Source organism: Drosophila subpulchrella, chromosome 2L, assembly GCF_014743375.2.
Source record: "Drosophila subpulchrella strain 33 F10 #4 breed RU33 chromosome 2L, RU_Dsub_v1.1 Primary Assembly, whole genome shotgun sequence".
Lineage (NCBI taxonomy): Eukaryota > Metazoa > Arthropoda > Insecta > Diptera > Drosophilidae > Drosophila > Drosophila subpulchrella.
This window is the reverse complement of record NC_050610.1, coordinates 879,322-898,493: the sequence shown is the minus strand read 5'-3', so window position 1 is coordinate 898,493 and position 19,172 is coordinate 879,322. Positions and strand designations below refer to the sequence as shown.

Genomic DNA, 19,172 nt, shown 5'->3' with positions numbered 1-19,172 from the left:
CCATGCCGAAGTCACACGAACATCTACGTTATACGTTAGCAATTCCCTATGCTCCCTGCCGACCGCTGACTTACACACACACATGGCTGGCTCTGACGTCATTGCCTTTCTTCTTTGGAGGTGTGTGGGCGTTAAAGTGGGTGTGGCAAACTATTTGGGGGAAAAACGATATGTATTGACGAGAACAATACATTTCAAATAATAATTTTTTTAGCACTTAAACTTAAACCACAATTTTGGGCTGTTTAAGGGTAATAGAGTGGGCGTAGCACCCTGACAAAACCAACTTGCTCTGCGCAGGAATCTCTAGTATTTGCTTCCCTAGTCCCAGTATTGCATCTTTTCCGAGATCACAGCGTTCATACGGACGGACGGACATAGGTAGATCGAATCGTCTAGTGATCCTGAACAAGAATATACATGTATGTATATACTTTATGGGGTCAAAAACGCTTGCTTCTACCTGTTACATACTTTCCGACAAATCTGCATTGCATAATTATCTTCTCGTTGAACTTAGGAAGATAAAGTTTTTAAAGAATTCTTTAAGAAGCCCCGAAAAATTGTATCTGTTTAAATATGCACATTCTTTGAATACGAAGTTTAGAATAAAATACATATTTTAATTGGAATGCCTTCTTAATCATTTTATTGTTTTTGCTTAAAGGATTTATTCACCAAATTCTCCCCGTGGAACCGCGAATGGTTATTGAACGCTAATGATGAACGCTCTGTTAGTTTAGATTAGGTCAGATTTTGGGGAACAACAAAATGTCTTAAACCCATTAAACATTTAAACTATACGGGAATCAAATGAATATGTATTAAACATTTTTTGTAAAATTATATAAGAATTTAATGTTAAGTGGTTCAGTAAACATTTGAATTGATGCAGAAATAGGGTTTTATTTTTGAGAGCGATGCTTAATGACTGAATAAACGATGCTATTTGTATGTCCATATCTTTGATAGGCATATGCAATACAACTTTTGGATCTTATTGTCTAGACACTCCGCATCGGGACCATACTTATTATATCGACCAATAAGTTCCACATTGATTTCGAGCTCCTCGGTTTCTTTATCGTAGAGAGTGGTAGCAAAAAATTCTGCCATATTTTGATTTACCTGGAATTTAGTGTGGTAATGTCGCATTCCCTTTGCTACGTTTACGTCTTCACCGAGCTCTAATATTCTTTCTTCAGTGATGTTAACTACTTTTAGAGTAAGATTGCTACATCGATCCAGCAGATTGTTAACTTGGAGGTACTTGTTGATGCGATCCACCACCAGATCGGCCATGCGCCAGGTCCATGGTTCCTCCTTGATTTCCTCGTAGTTGTGGCAAGCACAGAAGGGCTCCGCTATGGCAGCCTCCGAACAGCTGCGATTCTCGGGCAGAGGGTAAAAGAGGGACTGACACTGGGGGCAGTCGTATGACCATTTTGTTTTTTCTACGACATTCTCAATCTGTAGGATGTGCTTCAAGGTGTTGTAAATGTCGAAGTTTGAGCTCAGTCGATTCTGGTTTAAGGACAGAGCCTCGACGTATTGGGGATACTTAGCCCGGAACCAGGGTGGTAGGTAAATGAACATCATGGGTAGTCGTTCCTCCAAAAATGATTCCATCAAGCGCATCAGAGGACCGAAGCGAGCTCCATGATCGGAGAAGAAGATCATTATAGTATGCTCAAAAGCCCCATCTTTCTCAAAATTGAGCAAGTCGTTTAAGACCTTATGCTGCATGGCAGAGAGCATAAAGATGTCATCGTGACTGAAGTGATTTGACCAAAACATACCCCAAATGGGACGATCGGCCACGAATCGCTGCATAAACTGTCGGCAGTAGTCAAAGATATAGCTATTGGCCAGTCGACGACCCAAACAGTATTTCAGTTTACAATCCCGGCAATATTGGATCATAGTTTCTTTTTCTAGGGCGTTTAAAAAAGGACGGAAATAGAAGTCCGTTGGCCTGTAGGAAAAGCCTGGTTTTAAATAATTGAAGGTGTTTATATTTAGCGAATCTTCAGCATAGGCGGTCAAATATCCTCTTTTTTTCATGTCCTTCCATATGAAGGGTATATTGTCCAAACATCCTTCCTGACTTGTGTTGCAAACCTGAGTTGCAGCCGTCTCCGGGGAAAAGCCAGTTAGCATAGGGAATATGTTAGGGAAGGAATTATCAGCCACCTTAAATAAAAGAAAAAGGAGCTTTTTATTCGACGTCCTTAACTACTAGGAGCATTTAAAAATTGTCAAATTTTGTACCTTGTTGTAACCCATCATTTCGTACCACCCTGGCGACTGTAGGAACTCGTATACCATCGGCATCATCCTACGAAGACTTGTGCGTGACACGGTATCTATACCGTACATGATTACACTGGCCTTTCGATCTGGCTTTAAAATCTGAGGAGTCTCTTTGTATTGTATAAACATAAAAGCGTCCTTTTGCAGGAGTCTCTTATTGTCCGCTGTCCTACAGTCCACCAACATCCCTTCGACATCCAAGGGCACAAAATAGTCCTGAGTGAGTTTGGTTTTGTTCCCCTTCCTGTTTTAAAACATAAATTTTGTTATAGAAGCTCATGTTTACTCGTAGCAACATTACTTATCGTAGCGATCCGGTGATTGACCGTATACAATTTTCTGGTAAAAGCAAGAAAAGTCATTACTTTTCGACTGGGACAGCTTATGAAGCACTTCCTCATTAATATGTACCACATATTGATTAAACATTTTATCGAATTGCACCGTAATGAGATCACTTTGATTGGAGCAGGGTCTAAAGTTTTTTGGTTTGTAAACTTGCATGAACTCAGAATTATAGGGCTCCACGTAGGGTATTTGACATTTTGGGCTATTTACGTAAAATCGTTTTTTGCTCTCCTTATTGTATGTATTAAACTGTTCATTTACTTCGTGGGGCATCATGTTCCACAAAATTAAAAGGCAGAAAATGGGAATGCACCATAGATAACGTTTAGGAGGGACAGCAACAGACTCCTTCATTGTCAATATGATCCTAAAACAAGAAAGCAAGTTAACTTCGGCAATTCGAAGTTGAAGTACCCTAGCAGTTAAATTGGAAATGTTGAATTTTCGAGGATTATTGTTAGCTTCAGTGATATTTATTTAAAAAAAAAAGGAAGAACGCTATAGTCGAGTGCCTCGACTATCAGATACCCGTTACTCAGCTAAAGGGACCAAAGGGAAATGGAGATAAGCAAGCAGCAAAGCGAGATTGAAATGCGCCACCTACCGGCGGTAGACAGATTTAAGCGTTATGGGCGTTAGGGTGGGCGTATTAAATTTTTTTTGGGTCAATCGATAGGTATTGACGAGACCAATACAGTTCAGTTAAAATTTTGTATATAGCATGAAAATAGTGGTGATCAAGAATATATATACTTTATGGGGTCGGAAACGCTTCCTTCTGCCTGTTACATACTTTCCGACGAATCTAGTATACCCTTTTACTCTACGAGTAACGGGTATAATAACGAACTTAATCACGGAAAACATATTCGAAGTTAAATCGCCCACAGAAAACCAAAAGCACACTGATTTCGAATCCATTTTTTCTATTTTCTGTTGCAAAAATAGCAACCGATTTTAACTTGATTGTGTCGTAAACGGGATCTATTTGAATCCATAATAAGTTCAAAAAATGCCATCGCCATAACTTTGAAAAAACTTTGAGGATTTTAAGATTACAAGATTTTTTTATTAAGATCAGTTAATTTAAAAGCGCGGTTGAAAATGTACTTTTTAAGGTAAATATTACGATCCGACTGGGTGGAGTTATAACTAACGACTAACGAGAAATTAAGATCAACAGGCATTGACTTCAATAATTATTATTTGCATGTTCCCATTATGGGGGTGAATTTACAATGAATTTGCGAAAACAACTTCAATTTGTAAATAACTATTTATACTTTTTGTTTGTTTCCTTAAGTTTTATTAGTTCTCCGTTTTTCCGGAGTTATTGTGTATCAGACACGTTTTGCAATTGTTAGTTTCATTTCATTGTAGTGTTATGGTGCTCGAAGCTTTGATAGGCATACACAATATAACTTATGAATCTTATTGTTAATGCATTCTGAATCAGTACCATACATATTAATACGGCTGATGAGTTCCACGTTTATTTTGAGTTCTTCTGTTTCCTTGTTGTACAGAACGGTGGCAAAAAACTCAGCCATATTCTGATGCACCTGAAACTTAGTGTGATAATATCGCATTCCTTTCGGTCGCTTAACATCACCGTCGATCTCCTCCATCCATTGTTCGGTAACGTTGACCACCTTCAAAGTAAGATTGCTGCATTGATTCTGTAGATTGTAAAACCGTAAGTAATTGTTGATGCGATCCACCACCAGATCGGCCATGCGCCAGGTCCATGGTTCCTCCTTGATTTCCTCGTAGTTGTGGCAAGTACAGTAGGCCTCCGCTATGGCAGCCTCCGAACAGCTGCGATTCTCGGGAAGAGGGTAAAAGAGGGACTGACACTGGGGGCAGTCGTATGACCAATTTGTTTCCTCTACAACATTATCAATCTGTAGGATGTGCTTCAAGGTGTTGTAAATGTCGAAGTTTGAGCTCAGACGATTCTGGTTCAGGGACAGAGCCTCAACGTATTGGGGATACTTTGCCCGGAACCAGGGTGGTAGGTAAATGAACATCATAGGTAGTCGTTCCTCCAAAAATGATTCCTTCAAGCGCATCAGAGGACCGAAGCGAGCTCCATGATCGGAGAAGAAGATCATTATAGTATGCTCGAAAGCCCCATCTTTCTCAAAATTGAGCAGGTCGTTTAAGATCTTATGCTGCATGGCAGAAAGCATAAAGAAGTCGTCGTGACTAAAGTGATTTGACCAAAACATACCCCATATGGGACGATCGGCCACGAATCGCTGCATAAACTGTCGGCAATAGTCGAAGATATAGCTGTTGGCCAGTCGACGACCTAGACAATATTTCATCAACGATCCAGCATTATATCTGACCACAGTCTCTTTTTCCAGGGCAGTTAAAAAAGGACGGAAATAGTAATCTGTGGGCTTTACGGCGAAGCCTGGCTTCATATAATTGAAGGTATTTGATATTTCCTCATCTTCGGCATAGGCTGTCAAGTAGCCGTCTTTCTTATATTCCTTCCAAATAAAGGGAATTTTATCCAAACATCCATCTCTATCCGTGTTGCAAACTTGAGTTTCTGCCGTCTCTGGAGAATACCCCGTTAGCATAGCGAATATGTTGGGGAAGGAATTATCTGCCACCTAAAATGAAAATAATTAAAAACCAATACTAAGTTTGGCGTGAAACCGGCCGTCCCACAGTGGGGTATTTGAGCTATGAAATGTAGATTAATTCACACAAGTTGACTTAGAAAATATCAAAAATTAAGGCCAAGACGTAAGAACTACAGCATGCAAGATGTTAAGTTCCAGGTTAGCAATAATATACGATAATATCCCCCTCCCCAGTAGCACAAAGAAGCTCCAAAAAGATCTAAGGGGCAAAATAAGTACTTTTATAGCCCCATAACAATAATATAGACAGCCGTTAAGTATTACAGCATGCTAACAAAATACCACATTCAATTCTTTATAAAACCTACTAATATCCTTTTGCTAAAAATATTTCATTTCTAAATCTCTAACAAATCTAACACACTTCCTTCAAAGAGCAATACTTATTTCAAATTACAAACTTTTATTGGTATTCTCAAATTTAAATTGCATTCATTTGTTTAAAGATATAGCTTCACGGCTTTGCCTCATACTTGTCTGCTACATCTATGAATGCTTTAAAATAAGGGCCTAAAAAAAGGGAAGAAAGTCCTGAAGCCAAAACGGCTTAAGCCTAGTACTCACATCGACAAAAACCTCTAGCTGGAAACAATAAATTAAAAATGTAAGAAAAGCTCCAATAACACATAACACATGAAAAAGGACGCATAATCCAAGCTGTTGCCCAGTATAGTGGAACTTGACCCACAGAAAGCAAAACCACAAAAGGGCAAGTCTGCAGAAGAATAGATGTGCTGGATGTAATCCAATCAAGAAACCCAATTGTGGGACTGCAGAGTAAGGTCTCCATGACTTTCCGTCTCGCTCTAACTTCTGCATGTCTGGGTGAAAAATGTTGGAGTTGGGAGGGGAGCGGTAAATTCGGTAACAGTTTTAAGTAAAAGTTAAAAATTGTTTTTTTTACTTTCAACTAAATATAAGGTAAGGAAGAAGGCCTATATTATTTACATCCTTAAAAAGCTTAAGTTTATATTCAAGTATCGAACATTTTTTTAAGGTTTTTGTTATATTGAATCGTATTTTGCTGCATCATAGCAGATAGATAGAGGAGTGGGTTAGGGAGGTAAAATGAAGTTTCGAAAGTAAAAGTTCATCTTAAAATTTGTTTCATTAGTTTACGGTTTAGGAAATACCACACTGACAACACTATCGTTTTTTGTTTTTAGTCCTTTTTACAACACTCGTAATACTTATTTGTTATTTAACACACATTTATTAAGCTGAAAAATTTTTAAAGGCTTTCTAATGAAACTAAGAAAATGTGCTGAATAAATAAATAACGAGGAAGAACGCTATAGTCGAGTACCTCGACTATCAGATACCCGTTACTCAGCTAAAGGGACCAAAGGGAAAGCAGCAAAAGGGAAGCAGCAAATGAAATGCGCCACCTACCGGCGGTAGTCAGATTTAAGCGTTATGGGCGTTAGAGTTGGCGTGGCAAATCCGCGTAATAAACTTACGCTGCGTACAAGGCTACGAAATCTAAATCTGAGATCCCAATTCTCTATCTTTGATAGTTTCCGAGATATCCACGTTCATACTTTCGATTTTTTGAGCGGTTTGTGGGCGGATAGAATATATATACTTTATGGGGTCGGAAACGCTTCCTTCTGCCTGTTACATACTTTCCGACGAATCTAGTATACCCTTTTACTCTACAAGTAAAGGGTATAAAAAGAATTTGTGTTAAAAAACTTTTTTTAAAAAAAACTGATTAAGTCGAAAACAACAAAAGCCCTAAAACATGGACAGCTTTTAAAATACAGAGCACTCAAAGCTAACCGAAACAACATACAGTGACGAACTTAAGCGTTTCCTACCTTTATAAATGTTTTAAAAAATTCAACAAAATTATGTTGGATAAAGGGAATATTTAACAATCAACTTAATTTTATTCATTAAATTATCTCTTTAAACTAAATTCTTAAAATTAAAAAACCGAAATATAGGCAGATTTTGCTAAACAAAAGTTTTGGCACACTTGTGTTTTTAAGAACTATTTCGTTAAAACTTAACCACTTAGGTTCGTCACTGTAAATGTGTATTACGCAACGCTTTGGTAATAAGCCTTTATATTTCGCAGCCCATGTTAAATATCTCATTATAATTATGATAATTATCATTTGAATATATTTTGAGGTATGAACGGCTACTTAAACCACTACAAACAACTCCAACTCCTGATAAAAAAATACACTCCACAAATTGTATGTCTACAAGAAACTCACCTAATACCCTATAAAAACTTTCCCACTCCAATCAATTACACTATATTTACTCTTAACTCTGCTGTCAATGCCTCTGGAGGCGTTGCTATCCTAGTACACAACTCAATTCAGCACACCGAAATTCATCTTCCACAAGACTTTGAGTCACTCTGCTCTAAAATTCAATCCAAGTATACCTTCAACATAATCTGCTCTTACATCCCACCAAGACAACATTTTACATGCAACAACCTTGAAAATGTATACAGCGATTTATCTACCCCCACCCTCATGAACGGGGACTTCAATAGCTGGCATACCTTATGGGGTTCACCCAAGAATAACAAAAAAGGAAATACACTTGCCCAATTTATTCACCAATCTCCTCTAACCCTACTAAACGATGGTTCTCCCACACATTTCAGCACCCACAACACTCTCACACACGTCGATCTCACTCTCGCATCTGCGACCCTTGCCCTCCAATCCGTTTGGTTCATCGAGTCAAGTACGTTTGGAAGCGACCACTTTCCTATCATCACAACTCTATTTGACACTACTTCTACCCCTACCTTCTTACCTAAATTCAAATTAGATGACGCAAACTGGCCTAAATACGTCGAAGCTAGTAACTACTTCCACCTTTAAAGGCCCATAAGCCACAATCTTAATAAGGAAGCCGCTAACCTTAAAAGAATAGTTCACCAAAGCGCTAACTGTTCTATCCCACAATCCATACCTAATCCCCATTCAAAACGCACAGTTCCATGGTGGAACACTCACCTACAAACACTTAAAGAATCAAAAAACGCTTACTTTAATATCCTTCGACGAAACATCTCCAACACGAACATAATTAACTATAGAAGAGCCAATGCCCTTCTCAAACGCCAAATAAAAATAGCTAAACGTAACTCACTAGAAAAATTCACCTCCGAAATTAATCCAAACTCTTCCACCTCCAAAATTTGGAGTAATCTTCGAAGATTCTGTGGACTTCGACCAAGAATCGTTATCCACTGCATCGCACAACCAAATTCACCCACTAAAATAACAAATAAAATAACCCATCCACCAGAATTACCAGCCTTCCACTAGCGCATTAAAAATCGATTCTCCCACCACCTCCCTTGAACTCAACATAGCCCTGTCAAAGCAAAAAGGAAAGTCCCCAGGTCTCGATCGTGTCTTCTACCAAATGCTAAAGAACCTCCACCCAGCTGTAAAACTCAGACTACGTGATCACTTTAACAATATATTTAACAGCTTTATCCCACAACATTACAAACTTAGTAAAATTATACCAATTCACAAACCTAGTACAGACAAAACATCCCTAAACTCTTATCGTCCCATATCCCTTAATTCATGCTTCGCTAAAACGCTAGACAAAATCATTGCTAATCGGCTATGGTGGTTTGTTTCCTACAACAACTCGATCGACAGTCGTCAAACTGGGTTTCGAAAAGGGAAGTCAATATCAGACAATCTACTAGTTTTAGATCACCTGATATCCTCTTCCTTATCAACGAAGAATCACTTATCAGTGATCTCACTTGATTTTACAAAAGCGTTCGATAAAATTGGAATCCATACTGTTGTCGACGAACTGCAGTCATGGAAAATCGGTCCTAAGATTATAACTTACTGCATTATTTTAATAACCAACAGAAAAATCAAAGTCTATGCCAATAAAAATCTTTCATTCACCCGCCCACAACACAACGGCATTCCCCAGGGTTCGCCACTCTCAGTAATTCTGTTCCTCATCGCGTTTAACAAACTAAATTCAGTTATCCTTAGTCACAAACAGTTCAACTTTTGCGCCTACGCCGACGATTATCACATATTTAAAAAGATAAACAAAGACACACAAATAAATATTGACCCCCTCCTCAATGGTGTGAATACTCCGGCGCTGTCCTCTCAGTCAACAAGTGCAAACACCTTAATTTTTGTAAAAAAACACACCTGCCAACTTCGAATATCCACTACACTTGCACCAATAGACAATACTAACACGTTAAAAATATTAGGAATAACATTTAATATGAAATTCAATTGGACAGATAACGTAGCTAGCCTCGTCTCTTCCCTCTCAAATCGCCTCAATATCATAAAGTGCATATCGAGCAACAGTTTCAACTGCAATCACCTCACCATCTTAAACATTATAAAAGTGCTTATTTTGTCAAAAATCGACTTCGGCTTACCCTTTTACGGTAATTGCACAACATCCACAATTAAGCCAATTAAAAGCATTTACCACTCTGCCATCAGATCAGCACTAGGTGCTTTCCGAACCACCCCTATCCATAACATTCTCTTCGAGTCTAACATGATGCCAATAGATATCCGAACCAAGTTTTGCATTCCCAAAACTATAAAACCCATCCTACTCTCCCATAACTCTCCGCTAAAATCTATAGTTACCAAAATATTAAAAAGAGCCTTGAATTCCGCTGTTGAACTTGATTTACCAACAAAACCACCCATTTCAAAAAAACCCATTTACCCACCCTGGTCGGATGTATCCAATTTGATAGATACAACTCTGCGTAAACTACCGAAAGCCACCACTCCACAACTAGTCTACCAGCAAAAGTTTCTCGCATTCAAAAACAAATACCCGACCAGCACATTCATCTACACCAATGGTTCCAAAAATTTCAGGCGCCACATCCTTTAGCGTAGTATAACGACATAAGCCAACAGCACTTACTACCATACTATAGCTCCATCTTCTTTGCCGAAATCATTGCTATCTATAATGCAGTCCTTTTAGCTCAACGGTCACCAAACTCTTCAGTAATCTGTTCCGACTCTCTGTCGGCGATAAATGGTATAGCAAATCCCTCCAATAATTCCTTCTACCCAGCCACAATCAGACAAATTCTGTTAAAAAACTATAACAAAATAACCATTAAATGGATCCCGGGTCACTGCCGCATACAAGGCAACGAAGATGCTGATGAAACCGCCAAAACCGCCTTTGCACTGCCCCTGACATTGTACGACAACCTGAACATATCCGATATGCTTAAACAAATTAAAAAAATTATAAAATTATAAAGAACTACAGACTTCTCTTTTTAACCAAACAAATACATATTACAAATCAAACAACACAGATAAAAACAATATATACAGTTATGGTCGACTCCAAGCCGACCTATTCATCCCACGTCATACCTTTACAAAAATTATACGTCTTCGGTTAGGACACACTAACTTAACCCATAGCCATCTTTTTACTCGCCCTCCCACAATACCCTCTTGCCCCCTATGCAACAACGAAATAAGAACACCTCGACACATCCTAATAGAATGTTCCCATCTCGATTCCATAAGATCGTCTCTCTTCACTTCCACAAACCCCTTACAATCCATATTTATACCCAGCGCACCACAAATAAAAAAAATTATAAAATTCCTTAGCTCTAATAATATAATTCATGAAATTTAATAAGCTTGTTAACTTATAGATAAATGATGTTATGAAATGAATATTGAAATTTGTTATCTAGTTGTTAAGCTTAAGGCCACGTAGCTATAGCTTAATTTAAGTTCGCCTGTAAATTGTATATTATAGTCGAAAATTTTTATAATAATAATATTTTGAGGAAGGACTTATTTTATTTTCTAACCACTCATTTTCTTAAAATCTTTTTTAAAATATTTATTTTGGCGTAAAATACCCACTGCGCGTATAATTATTATGAAACTTAATTGCTACACCACTTCAAGGTTCGGTTCGACCCATCCTTCATTTCATTAAACAGTAAACAATTGGCAATATTCTTCTTACCTTATTGTAGCCCATCATTTCATACCAGCCCGGTGACTTAAGGTACTCGTATATCATTGGCATCATCCTACGTAGATTTGTGCGTGAAACAGTATCTATGCCGTACATAATAACACTAGCTTTTCGATCTGGACTTAAGTTCTTTGGAGTCCCCTCGTATTGTATAAACATAAAAGCGTCTTGTTGCAGCAGTAACCTTTCGTCCGCTGTTCTGCAGTCCACCAACATCCCTTCGACATCCAAGGGCACCAAATAGTCCTGAGTTAGTTTGGTTTTGTTTCCTTTTCTGTGCTTGAAGAAATATGTTCTAGTGGAAAGTTAAAGTCACTCATATCTCAGCATTACCTATCGTAGCGATCCGCTGATTGACCGTAAATAATTTTCTGGTAAAAGCAAGCAAAGTCGTTACTTTTCGATTGAGACAGCTTATGAAGCACTTCTTCATTTATATGTAGCACATATTGATGGAAAATGTTATCGTAGTGCACAGTAATAAGATCACTTTCATTTGTGCAAGGTATAAATATCTTTGGGTTATTGATTTTCATGAACTCGGCATTAAATGGATCCACATAAGGCAATTCACACTTTTCAGATTTAACGTAGAAGAGTTTTTTCTTTCCGGGAGTTTGCCGAAAACTAATGTTATATTTGTCATCGGGTGTTGAACGAATCTTACTCCAAAGACATATCAAACTTACAACGAGAAAGCACAAAAAAAGTCTTTTAAATTTGCTTGACACCAACCGCGCCATTGTAAATATGTAAGCCAACTGATGTTTTAAGTACCGGCTAAGCTAACGAATACAAATTAATTACACGGTGAATTTTTATTTTTAAAAAGCGGAAAAGTTTATTTTTATACCCGTTACTCGTAGAGTAAAAGGGTATACTAGATTCGTCGGAAAGTATGTAACAGGCAGAAGGAAGCGTTTCCGACCCCATAAAGTATATATATTCTTGATCAGGATCACTAGCCGAGTCGATCTAGCCATGTCCGTCTGTCCGTCTGTCCGTATGAACGCTGAGATCTCGAAAACTATAAGAGCTACAATACTGGGATTTGGCATGCAGATTCCTGAGATTCCTGCGCAGCGCAAGTTTATTTCAAAAGAGTGCCACGCCCACTCTAACGCCCACAAACCGCCCAAAACTGTGGATCCTACAGTTTTGATGCTAGAATAAAAATTTTAACTGAAATGTATTGTTCTCATCAATACCTACCGATTGACCCAAAAAAAAGTTTGCCACGCCTACTATAACGCCCACAAACCGCCCACAAACTTCAAAAAATCGTAAATATGAACGCGGATATCTCGGAAAATATCAAAGATAGAGAAACGGGATTTCAGATTTAGATTCCGTAGGCTTAAGCGCAGCGCAAGTTTGTTACGCGAATATGCCACGCCCACTCTAACGCCCACAAACCGCCCAAGTCTGTGGCGCCCACAATTTTTATGCTAGATAAAAAATGTTAACTGAAATGTATTGGTCTCGTCAATACCTATCGATTGATTTAAAAAAAACTTTGCCACGCCCACTCTAACACCCACAACGCTTAAATCTGTCTACCGCCGGTAGGTGGCGCATTTGCTGCTTGCATATCTCCATTTTCCTTTGGTCCCTTTAGCTGAGTAACGGGTATCTGATAGTCGAGGTACTCGACTATAGCGTTCTTCCTTGTTAGTCTTACAGAGGGTATTTTAATTTTTGGATCTATCAGGGAGACTTTTGTGAACCAATGAAGTATATAGCCAAGTCCATCTCTCCGTCTACTTCTACACAATTTAAAAGTTCAGTTGTGGCGCCCACACTTTTGATGCTTGAATAAAAATGCCAACAGAAATGTATTGGTTTCGCCAATACCTAACAATTTATCCTGTTGTTACTTTTATCTCGGAAAAATTCGATATGCTGCTTGCTCACGTTCTTCCTTGCTTTAAACTTATTGGTCAAATTTTCTTTCTTTCAGGTGTACGTTTTTCGCCATTTCGAGGTAGTAGCCGATAAAATGGGCGAAAGGCGATGCGAGGTAAAACAGAGTTGGAAGTCAATCCAGGAACGATGCACAAGATTCCTGGCGATGTATAATTGGTTTACCAATTTTTACAGTATTGCAGCATGAAAATTGTAATTTACCCTAGACAATAGGCTAGTTTACGATTGTTGCGGAACACCCTATTCCGACTAGTTGAGATAAATATGGAACTAAGTCGGACGCTGCTGTTGTTAACTAACTTATTTGTACTAAGCTACTTGGCTATGACTTCCTTACACGTCAAGCATGAGCACCTTATCAAGACATCGGAGTGCCATATTCCATACTCCCCAAAAAAAATGCAAACTATAAAAAAGTACACTGATAATATCAAATTGTGCTCCGCAGACGATGACTTGATAAGCATTCGCTTTGACGAGAAAATGCAGCAATATGTGTTGAATGTAAACGATAATATTGCCCAGTTGAGACTAGGGGCTATGGAGGAGAAATCCCCCTTAGTAGGCTACAACTGCAGTTATCGCAAAATCCTTAGGGTCAATCGCAATACAACTGCCGATGCACCCGTTTTGTAAGTAGAAAATTTTTATAGATAAAGAACTTGTAAGTAAATTTATTGTAAAAAAGTTTAAGTGAGGAAGTCGCGTTTTCGGATGGCTATGTTGTGCCCCGTGATGTCGAGGGTCTAAAAGCAGCCTGTCGAAATGAACTGGCCGAGGATCTACAATCAGACACTTTTGCCCTTGTGCAACCTCTTCAGACCTATACCCCACTTATTTCGTGGCATAGAAGACCCAATGTTGTTATGATTGGAGTCGATGGCGTTTCCCAAATCAACTTCCGACGCAATATGCCCTTAATATTGAAGCATCTGAGAATGCAGGGGTGGTTCCAAATGGTCGGATATACCAGAGTGGGTGAGGGTGCCCTGCCCAATTTAATGGCTTTACTAACGGGCTACAGTCCTCATACTTGGATGAATCTGAAGTGCGGCTTAAGTAAAATTGGTTGCATTAAGACAATGCCGTTGATATGGAAGCGTTTTAAAAAGAAGGGCTATATCACTGCCTATGCCGAAGGAATGTCCGACTTGACTATATTCAATCTGGACAAGTCTGGATTTTTTAAAAGTCCTATGGACTTTTATGCTCGACCTTTTCTGAAGCAAAACATGAGACGAGACTGCATTGGCAGGCGCTTGAATACCAAGTACATCTACGACTGTTGTGAGCAATATTTAAAGCGACATGCAAACTCAACTCGACCGATGTTTGGAATTTTTTTTGCCAACAGTATAAACTCTGAGCAATCCTATGCTAATGATAAAATGCAAGTTGACCTCATGGAAATGTTGACAAAACTAAAAAAAACGGGTGTTCTTTCCCAGTCGATTGTTATTCTTTTCAGCGATCAGGGACCAATGCGAAAGGGAAAGAATAAGGACTTCCTCGAGGAAAGCCTGCCCATTTTGTTTTTTTGGCTACCACCGTGGTTCAGGGTAATGCATCCGGAAATAGTTCAGTCCTTGAGGATCAATAGTAACCGACTGACTTCCCCATACGACCTACATCTCACCCTGCAGCACCTTTTAGAGCTGGGGGAACGTTGGCCTCGAGTGGTGGACAAGCTAGTGGATTGTCCCACCTGTCAGACTCTCCTTGCTCCAGTCCCCGAGAATCGTACTTGTTCGGATGCCGGAATAGGAGAATCACACTGTCCGTGTGATAGCTACAAGCTGCTTAACGTCAAGCAGATTAAGCAATTGTCCTTGGGAAAGCTACTCGTCCGCAGCATCAACGAATTCCTGCACCATTACAATTTGCAGGAGCTCTGCTCCAATCTCACATTGAAATCAGTCAAAACGGTTCAACAACGAAAGGACAAAAAGGTGTCAGATGGCAGCACCTATCGAGTGCAATTCACTGCCAGCCCGAACAACCCAAGGTTTTCAGCCACTACACGCTACAATCACAAGCACCAAGTTTTGGAATACATAAATGTAGAGTCCGTAAGTCGATTGAATCACTACCAAAATGATTCCGATTGCATGCGCCGAATACGAGGCAGGAAGTTCTGTATTTGCGAGAGCCGAATCGTAAAGGGTAATTCGCAATCAAAGGATAATGCCAAAGAGAAACAGAATAAAATAAAGAAAACGAAGAAAGAAGTTCCGAAGAAGAAAAAAGTAGATGACAGCTTATATGAACTACCAGACATGCAGCCAGAAATCAACGAAGATATTGAAATTATCTCCGTATAGGTGTGTTATGCCAGAAATGAAGTGCAGCTCTCCCTACTTTTAGACTATTTAGTTATAACGGAGTTTAGCAGTAGAGGTCTGCTGTTAATGTTCGTTATTGGTTTTATCCCAACTATCTAGCTTGCTCAGCGTTCTTACGGACGGACAGACGAACATGCGGAAAAACGGACAGACGCACATGGCTAGTCGCCTCAGCTGGTGATCATGACCAAAAATATACTTTATAGGGTCGGAAAAGTTTCATTCAACCTGATACATACTTTCCGACCATTCCAATATACGCTTTTAATCTACGGGTAACGGGTATACAAAACTAAGAATGAACTTTGCCGACTTAACAGCTTATGTGAGTAACCATTGTCCAATTTAATTTCAGCACGTATTTAATTTATTATACAATTTAAAACAAGTAGAAAAATAAAATCTATGGTGTAAAATGCCAAAGGACGTGCCACAGCATAAATCACATAAAAAAAAAATAAAACTTGTGTATAGATTAAAAAGAAAGGTACGTTTTTTTATAGATTTTCGTGGTGTGGTGCACTATGACCTCCACCTCCACCTCCACCAGGCTAAACTGTTAATAAGGAATATTATTTAAGGGTTATTCGTATCATAGTCAGCAACAACTCTTGGTTTTTGCATCACGATAAGGAGATATAAGAAGAAGACGCTAATGGCTATACCGGGAATTGAATAGTTGGCATGTTTCGAGGATTGGAAAAAACGTTGGCTTAAGGGGAATTTATTTGAAGGGGATTACTGTAATGGGTATGAAACTCACATAGAAAAATAAATTCATTTATTTTTGTTTTACAAACAAATTTACAAATTTAAATCATTAATCAAAATCATTAATATGAGCAAAATGATTTTTGAAAAATTCTTTTTGCAGTTACTATTAATTTTGTTTGAAGAAACTTTTTGCATCAAAAAATTTAAGATTTCAAGACGAGGAAAAAAGTTCAAAAAGCAGATTTTCACACAAATTCGTCCTTTTCAATAAGTACTAAATGGGTTAAAAAATGTATTGTATCATTCAAACGGCATTTAAATTACCTTTCCATTGATGCCAAAGCAGTGGCGGATCCAGAGACGATTCTTGGGGGGGGGGAAATTTAACTTATTCTTCGATTTGGGGTTCAAACTTATTATTGCGAGAGAAATACAGTACAAATTATAAAACAAAAATTATCCATCCCAATTTTTAGGTAAACAAAGTGGTTATATTTGAAAAGTCCACCATATGCATGCATTACAGAGTGCATGCATTTCCAGGTTCTGTGGTTCCAAGGGGGGGGAAATTTCCCTATTTCCCCCCCCCCCCCCGTGGATCCGCCACTGTGCCAAAGTTAACAAGAAGTAAGTTCAAATTATGAGTATACTTAACTTTTGTTTTGTGAAAATACTTTTGACCACCCCTGTATTCATTAATCAAATAAAAGTCATTATTATGTGAAGCATAAATTATTATACCCGTTACTCGTAGAGTAAAAGGGTATACTAGATTCGTCGGAAAGTATGTAACAGGCAGAAGGAAGCGTTTCCGACCCCATAAAGTATATATATTCTTGATCAGAATCACTAGCCGAGTCGATCTAGCCATGTCCGTCTGTCCGTCTGTCCGTCTGTCCGTCTGTCCGTCTGTCCGTCTGTCCGTCTGTCTGTCCGGATGAACGCTGAGATCTTGGAAACTATGAGAGCTAGGCTATTGAGATTTGGCGTGCAGATTTCTGAGCTTCTTACGCAGCGCAAGTTTGTTTCAGTAGAGTGCCACGCCCACTTTTACGCCCACAAACCGCCCAAAACTGTGGCTCCTACAGTTTTGATGCTAGAATAAAAATTTTAACTGAAATGTATTGTTCTCATCAATACCTATCGATTGAGTAAAAAAAAGTTTGCCACGCCCACTTTATCGCCCACAAACCGCCCCCAAACTTCAAAAAATCGTAAATATGAACGTGGATATCTCGGAAACTATCAAAGATATAGAATCAGGATTTCAGATTTAGATTCCGTAGCTTTGTACGCAGCGCAATTTTGATACGCGAATATGCCACGCCCACTCTAACGCCCACAAACCGCCCAAGCCTGTGGCGCCCACAATTTTCATGCTAGATACAAAATTTTAACTGAACTGTATCGGTCTCGTCAATACCTATCGATTGACCAAAAAAAAATTTGCCACGCCCACCCTAAAGCCCATAACGCTTAAATCTGTCTACCTCCGGTAGGTGGCGCATTTCAGTCTTGCTTTGCTGCTTGCTTATTTCCATTTCCCTTTGGTCCCTTAAGCTGAGTAACGGGTATCTGATAGTCGAGGCACTCGACTATAGCGTTCTTTCTTGTTTTTAAATGTATTTTTTGTTGACTATATGTAAATTATTCTTTTCTCTAGAATGTTTGTGAACGAAATGGAAATATATTTTTAGATTTTTGTGTGCTTAAGTTAACTGCAATTTTTTTTCTATATTTTGGTCTCTCTTTCTAATAGAAATAATGTTTCCCTTTTTAACAATATTAAAACCAGCTTTTTTGAAAACTTAGGTATTTCAGTGATTAATCTAACAATGTTTGTGCTCACCAAGGAACATTCTTTTTTAAAAATATTTTTCTTAGGTTTAGTAGCAATCGTACTGGTTTTGTCCTATTTATTGAATAATGTTTTTGAATAAAGCTCATTTTCAGATAATTTGTGGTGTAGGCATGATTTGTTCGCGATTCAAGAATGAGCATCATATTCATTCTTAGAACAAGAGAAAATTATACAGTCGACGGCCTCGACTATTAGATACCCGTAACTCAGCTAACAAAAATCGCCACCTATCTTTAATTCATATCGGCTGTTTACGAGATTTCATTAAAGCGCCACATAACGTGAAACCATGGGTGGCGCTAGTGAAATTTTGTAAGCATCCGATTTTCTGTATGAATATTAAAGGTGCAGAAAACTTCTCTTTTCCGATGTTTTAATTGATGTAACATCGAAAAACATCGATGTTTCTGCACCTCTAATAAATATATCTCCATACATCTATCAAGTTTGTTAATTATTAAACATTGTTTGAATAAAAACATGAAATAATTTTCGGCATGTATATGAGTTTTGATAAAAAGAACAAAATCGTTTTTAAATTTTTAGTGTTATAGGCGTTATTGGCGTTAGAGTGGGCGTGGCACCCTGCTGAATCCAACTTGCGCTGTGCAGGAAGCACAAGAATCTGCAAGTCGCAACCATCTAGCTCTTATAGTTACCGAGATCTTAGCGTTTCCACGGACAGATGGACAGGCGGACAAACGGACATGGCTGGATCGGTTCGGCTAGTGATCCTGATCAAGAATATATATACTTTATGGGGTCGGAAACGCTTCCTTCTACCTGTTACATACTTTCCGACGAATCTAGTACATCCTTTACTTTACGAGTAACGTGTATAATTACGTAATCATATGGGGAGTGGGGTGTCAACTTAATGATTTCTCCTGTGAAGATCTACAAATTGCCATATATTACCTTTGTTTGATCCCAGTGCACTTAATTAATCTGACATTTTTGACATCATTCACCACCGAACCA

At 38.6% G+C, this 19,172-nt stretch overlaps 3 protein-coding genes across 6 annotated transcripts; 1 reads left to right on the top strand and 2 right to left on the bottom strand.

Moving 5' to 3' along the window:
• Positions 1-692: 692 nt before the first annotated feature.
• Positions 693-11,387, bottom strand: LOC119548268. Of its 3 annotated transcripts, none has more exons than XM_037855417.1 (4): positions 11,337-11,387; positions 2,615-3,028; positions 2,272-2,557; positions 693-2,193 (listed from the first exon to the last, which is right to left on the bottom strand). In XM_037855417.1, exons 2-4 carry the CDS (start codon positions 3,013-3,015, stop codon positions 946-948), a joined length of 1,935 nt encoding a protein of 644 aa, XP_037711345.1. In that variant the 5' UTR covers positions 3,016-3,028; positions 11,337-11,387; the 3' UTR covers positions 693-945. The 3 variants fall into 3 exon arrangements, with proteins under 3 accessions (XP_037711345.1, XP_037711343.1, XP_037711344.1); XM_037855415.1 differs by lacking the exon at positions 11,337-11,387 and adding an exon at positions 3,772-3,863; XM_037855416.1 differs by lacking the exon at positions 11,337-11,387 and adding an exon at positions 3,772-3,791 and having other exon boundaries at positions 2,615-3,050.
• Positions 3,709-19,127, bottom strand: LOC119548270. 2 transcript variants are annotated; one of them, XM_037855419.1, is made up of 3 exons: positions 11,682-12,091; positions 11,337-11,622; positions 3,709-5,288 (listed from the first exon to the last, which is right to left on the bottom strand). In XM_037855419.1, the coding sequence occupies exons 1-3, from the start codon at positions 12,089-12,091 to the stop codon at positions 4,044-4,046; spliced, it is 1,941 nt and encodes a 646-aa protein (XP_037711347.1). In that variant the 3' UTR covers positions 3,709-4,043. The 2 variants fall into 2 exon arrangements, with proteins under 2 accessions (XP_037711347.1, XP_037711349.1); XM_037855421.1 differs by lacking the exons at positions 11,337-11,622; positions 11,682-12,091 and adding an exon at positions 19,110-19,127.
• On the top strand, positions 13,539-16,329 carry LOC119548269. The gene is made up of 2 exons (XM_037855418.1): positions 13,539-13,906; positions 13,963-16,329. Exons 1-2 carry the CDS (start codon positions 13,539-13,541, stop codon positions 15,593-15,595), a joined length of 2,001 nt encoding a protein of 666 aa, XP_037711346.1. The 3' UTR covers positions 15,596-16,329.
• Positions 19,128-19,172: the final 45 nt, after the last annotated feature.

Bases quoted from the DNA above. Each gene is read 5' to 3' on its own strand.
- LOC119548268 (XM_037855415.1), bottom strand. From the start codon at position 3,848: ATGCCTGTTGATCTTAATTTCTCGTTAGTCGTTAGTTATAACTCCACC. The intron at 3,029-3,771 runs GTACATTTTCAA...TTCTTGTTTTAG, and splicing joins CGTAATATTTACCTTAAAAA to GATCATATTGACAATGAAGG. The intron at 2,558-2,614 runs GTAATGTTGCTA...GTTTTAAAACAG, and splicing joins TCACCGGATCGCTACGATAA to GAAGGGGAACAAAACCAAAC.
- LOC119548270 (XM_037855419.1), bottom strand. From the start codon at position 12,091: ATGGCGCGGTTGGTGTCAAGCAAATTTAAAAGACTTTTTTTGTGCTTT. The intron at 11,623-11,681 runs GTAATGCTGAGA...CTTCAAGCACAG, and splicing joins TCAGCGGATCGCTACGATAG to AAAAGGAAACAAAACCAAAC. The intron at 5,289-11,336 runs GTAAGAAGAATA...TTTTCATTTTAG, and splicing joins AAATGATGGGCTACAATAAG to GTGGCAGATAATTCCTTCCC.
- LOC119548269 (XM_037855418.1), top strand. From the start codon at position 13,539: ATGGAACTAAGTCGGACGCTGCTGTTGTTAACTAACTTATTTGTACTA. The intron at 13,907-13,962 runs GTAAGTAGAAAA...ATTGTAAAAAAG, and splicing joins ACTGCCGATGCACCCGTTTT to TTTAAGTGAGGAAGTCGCGT.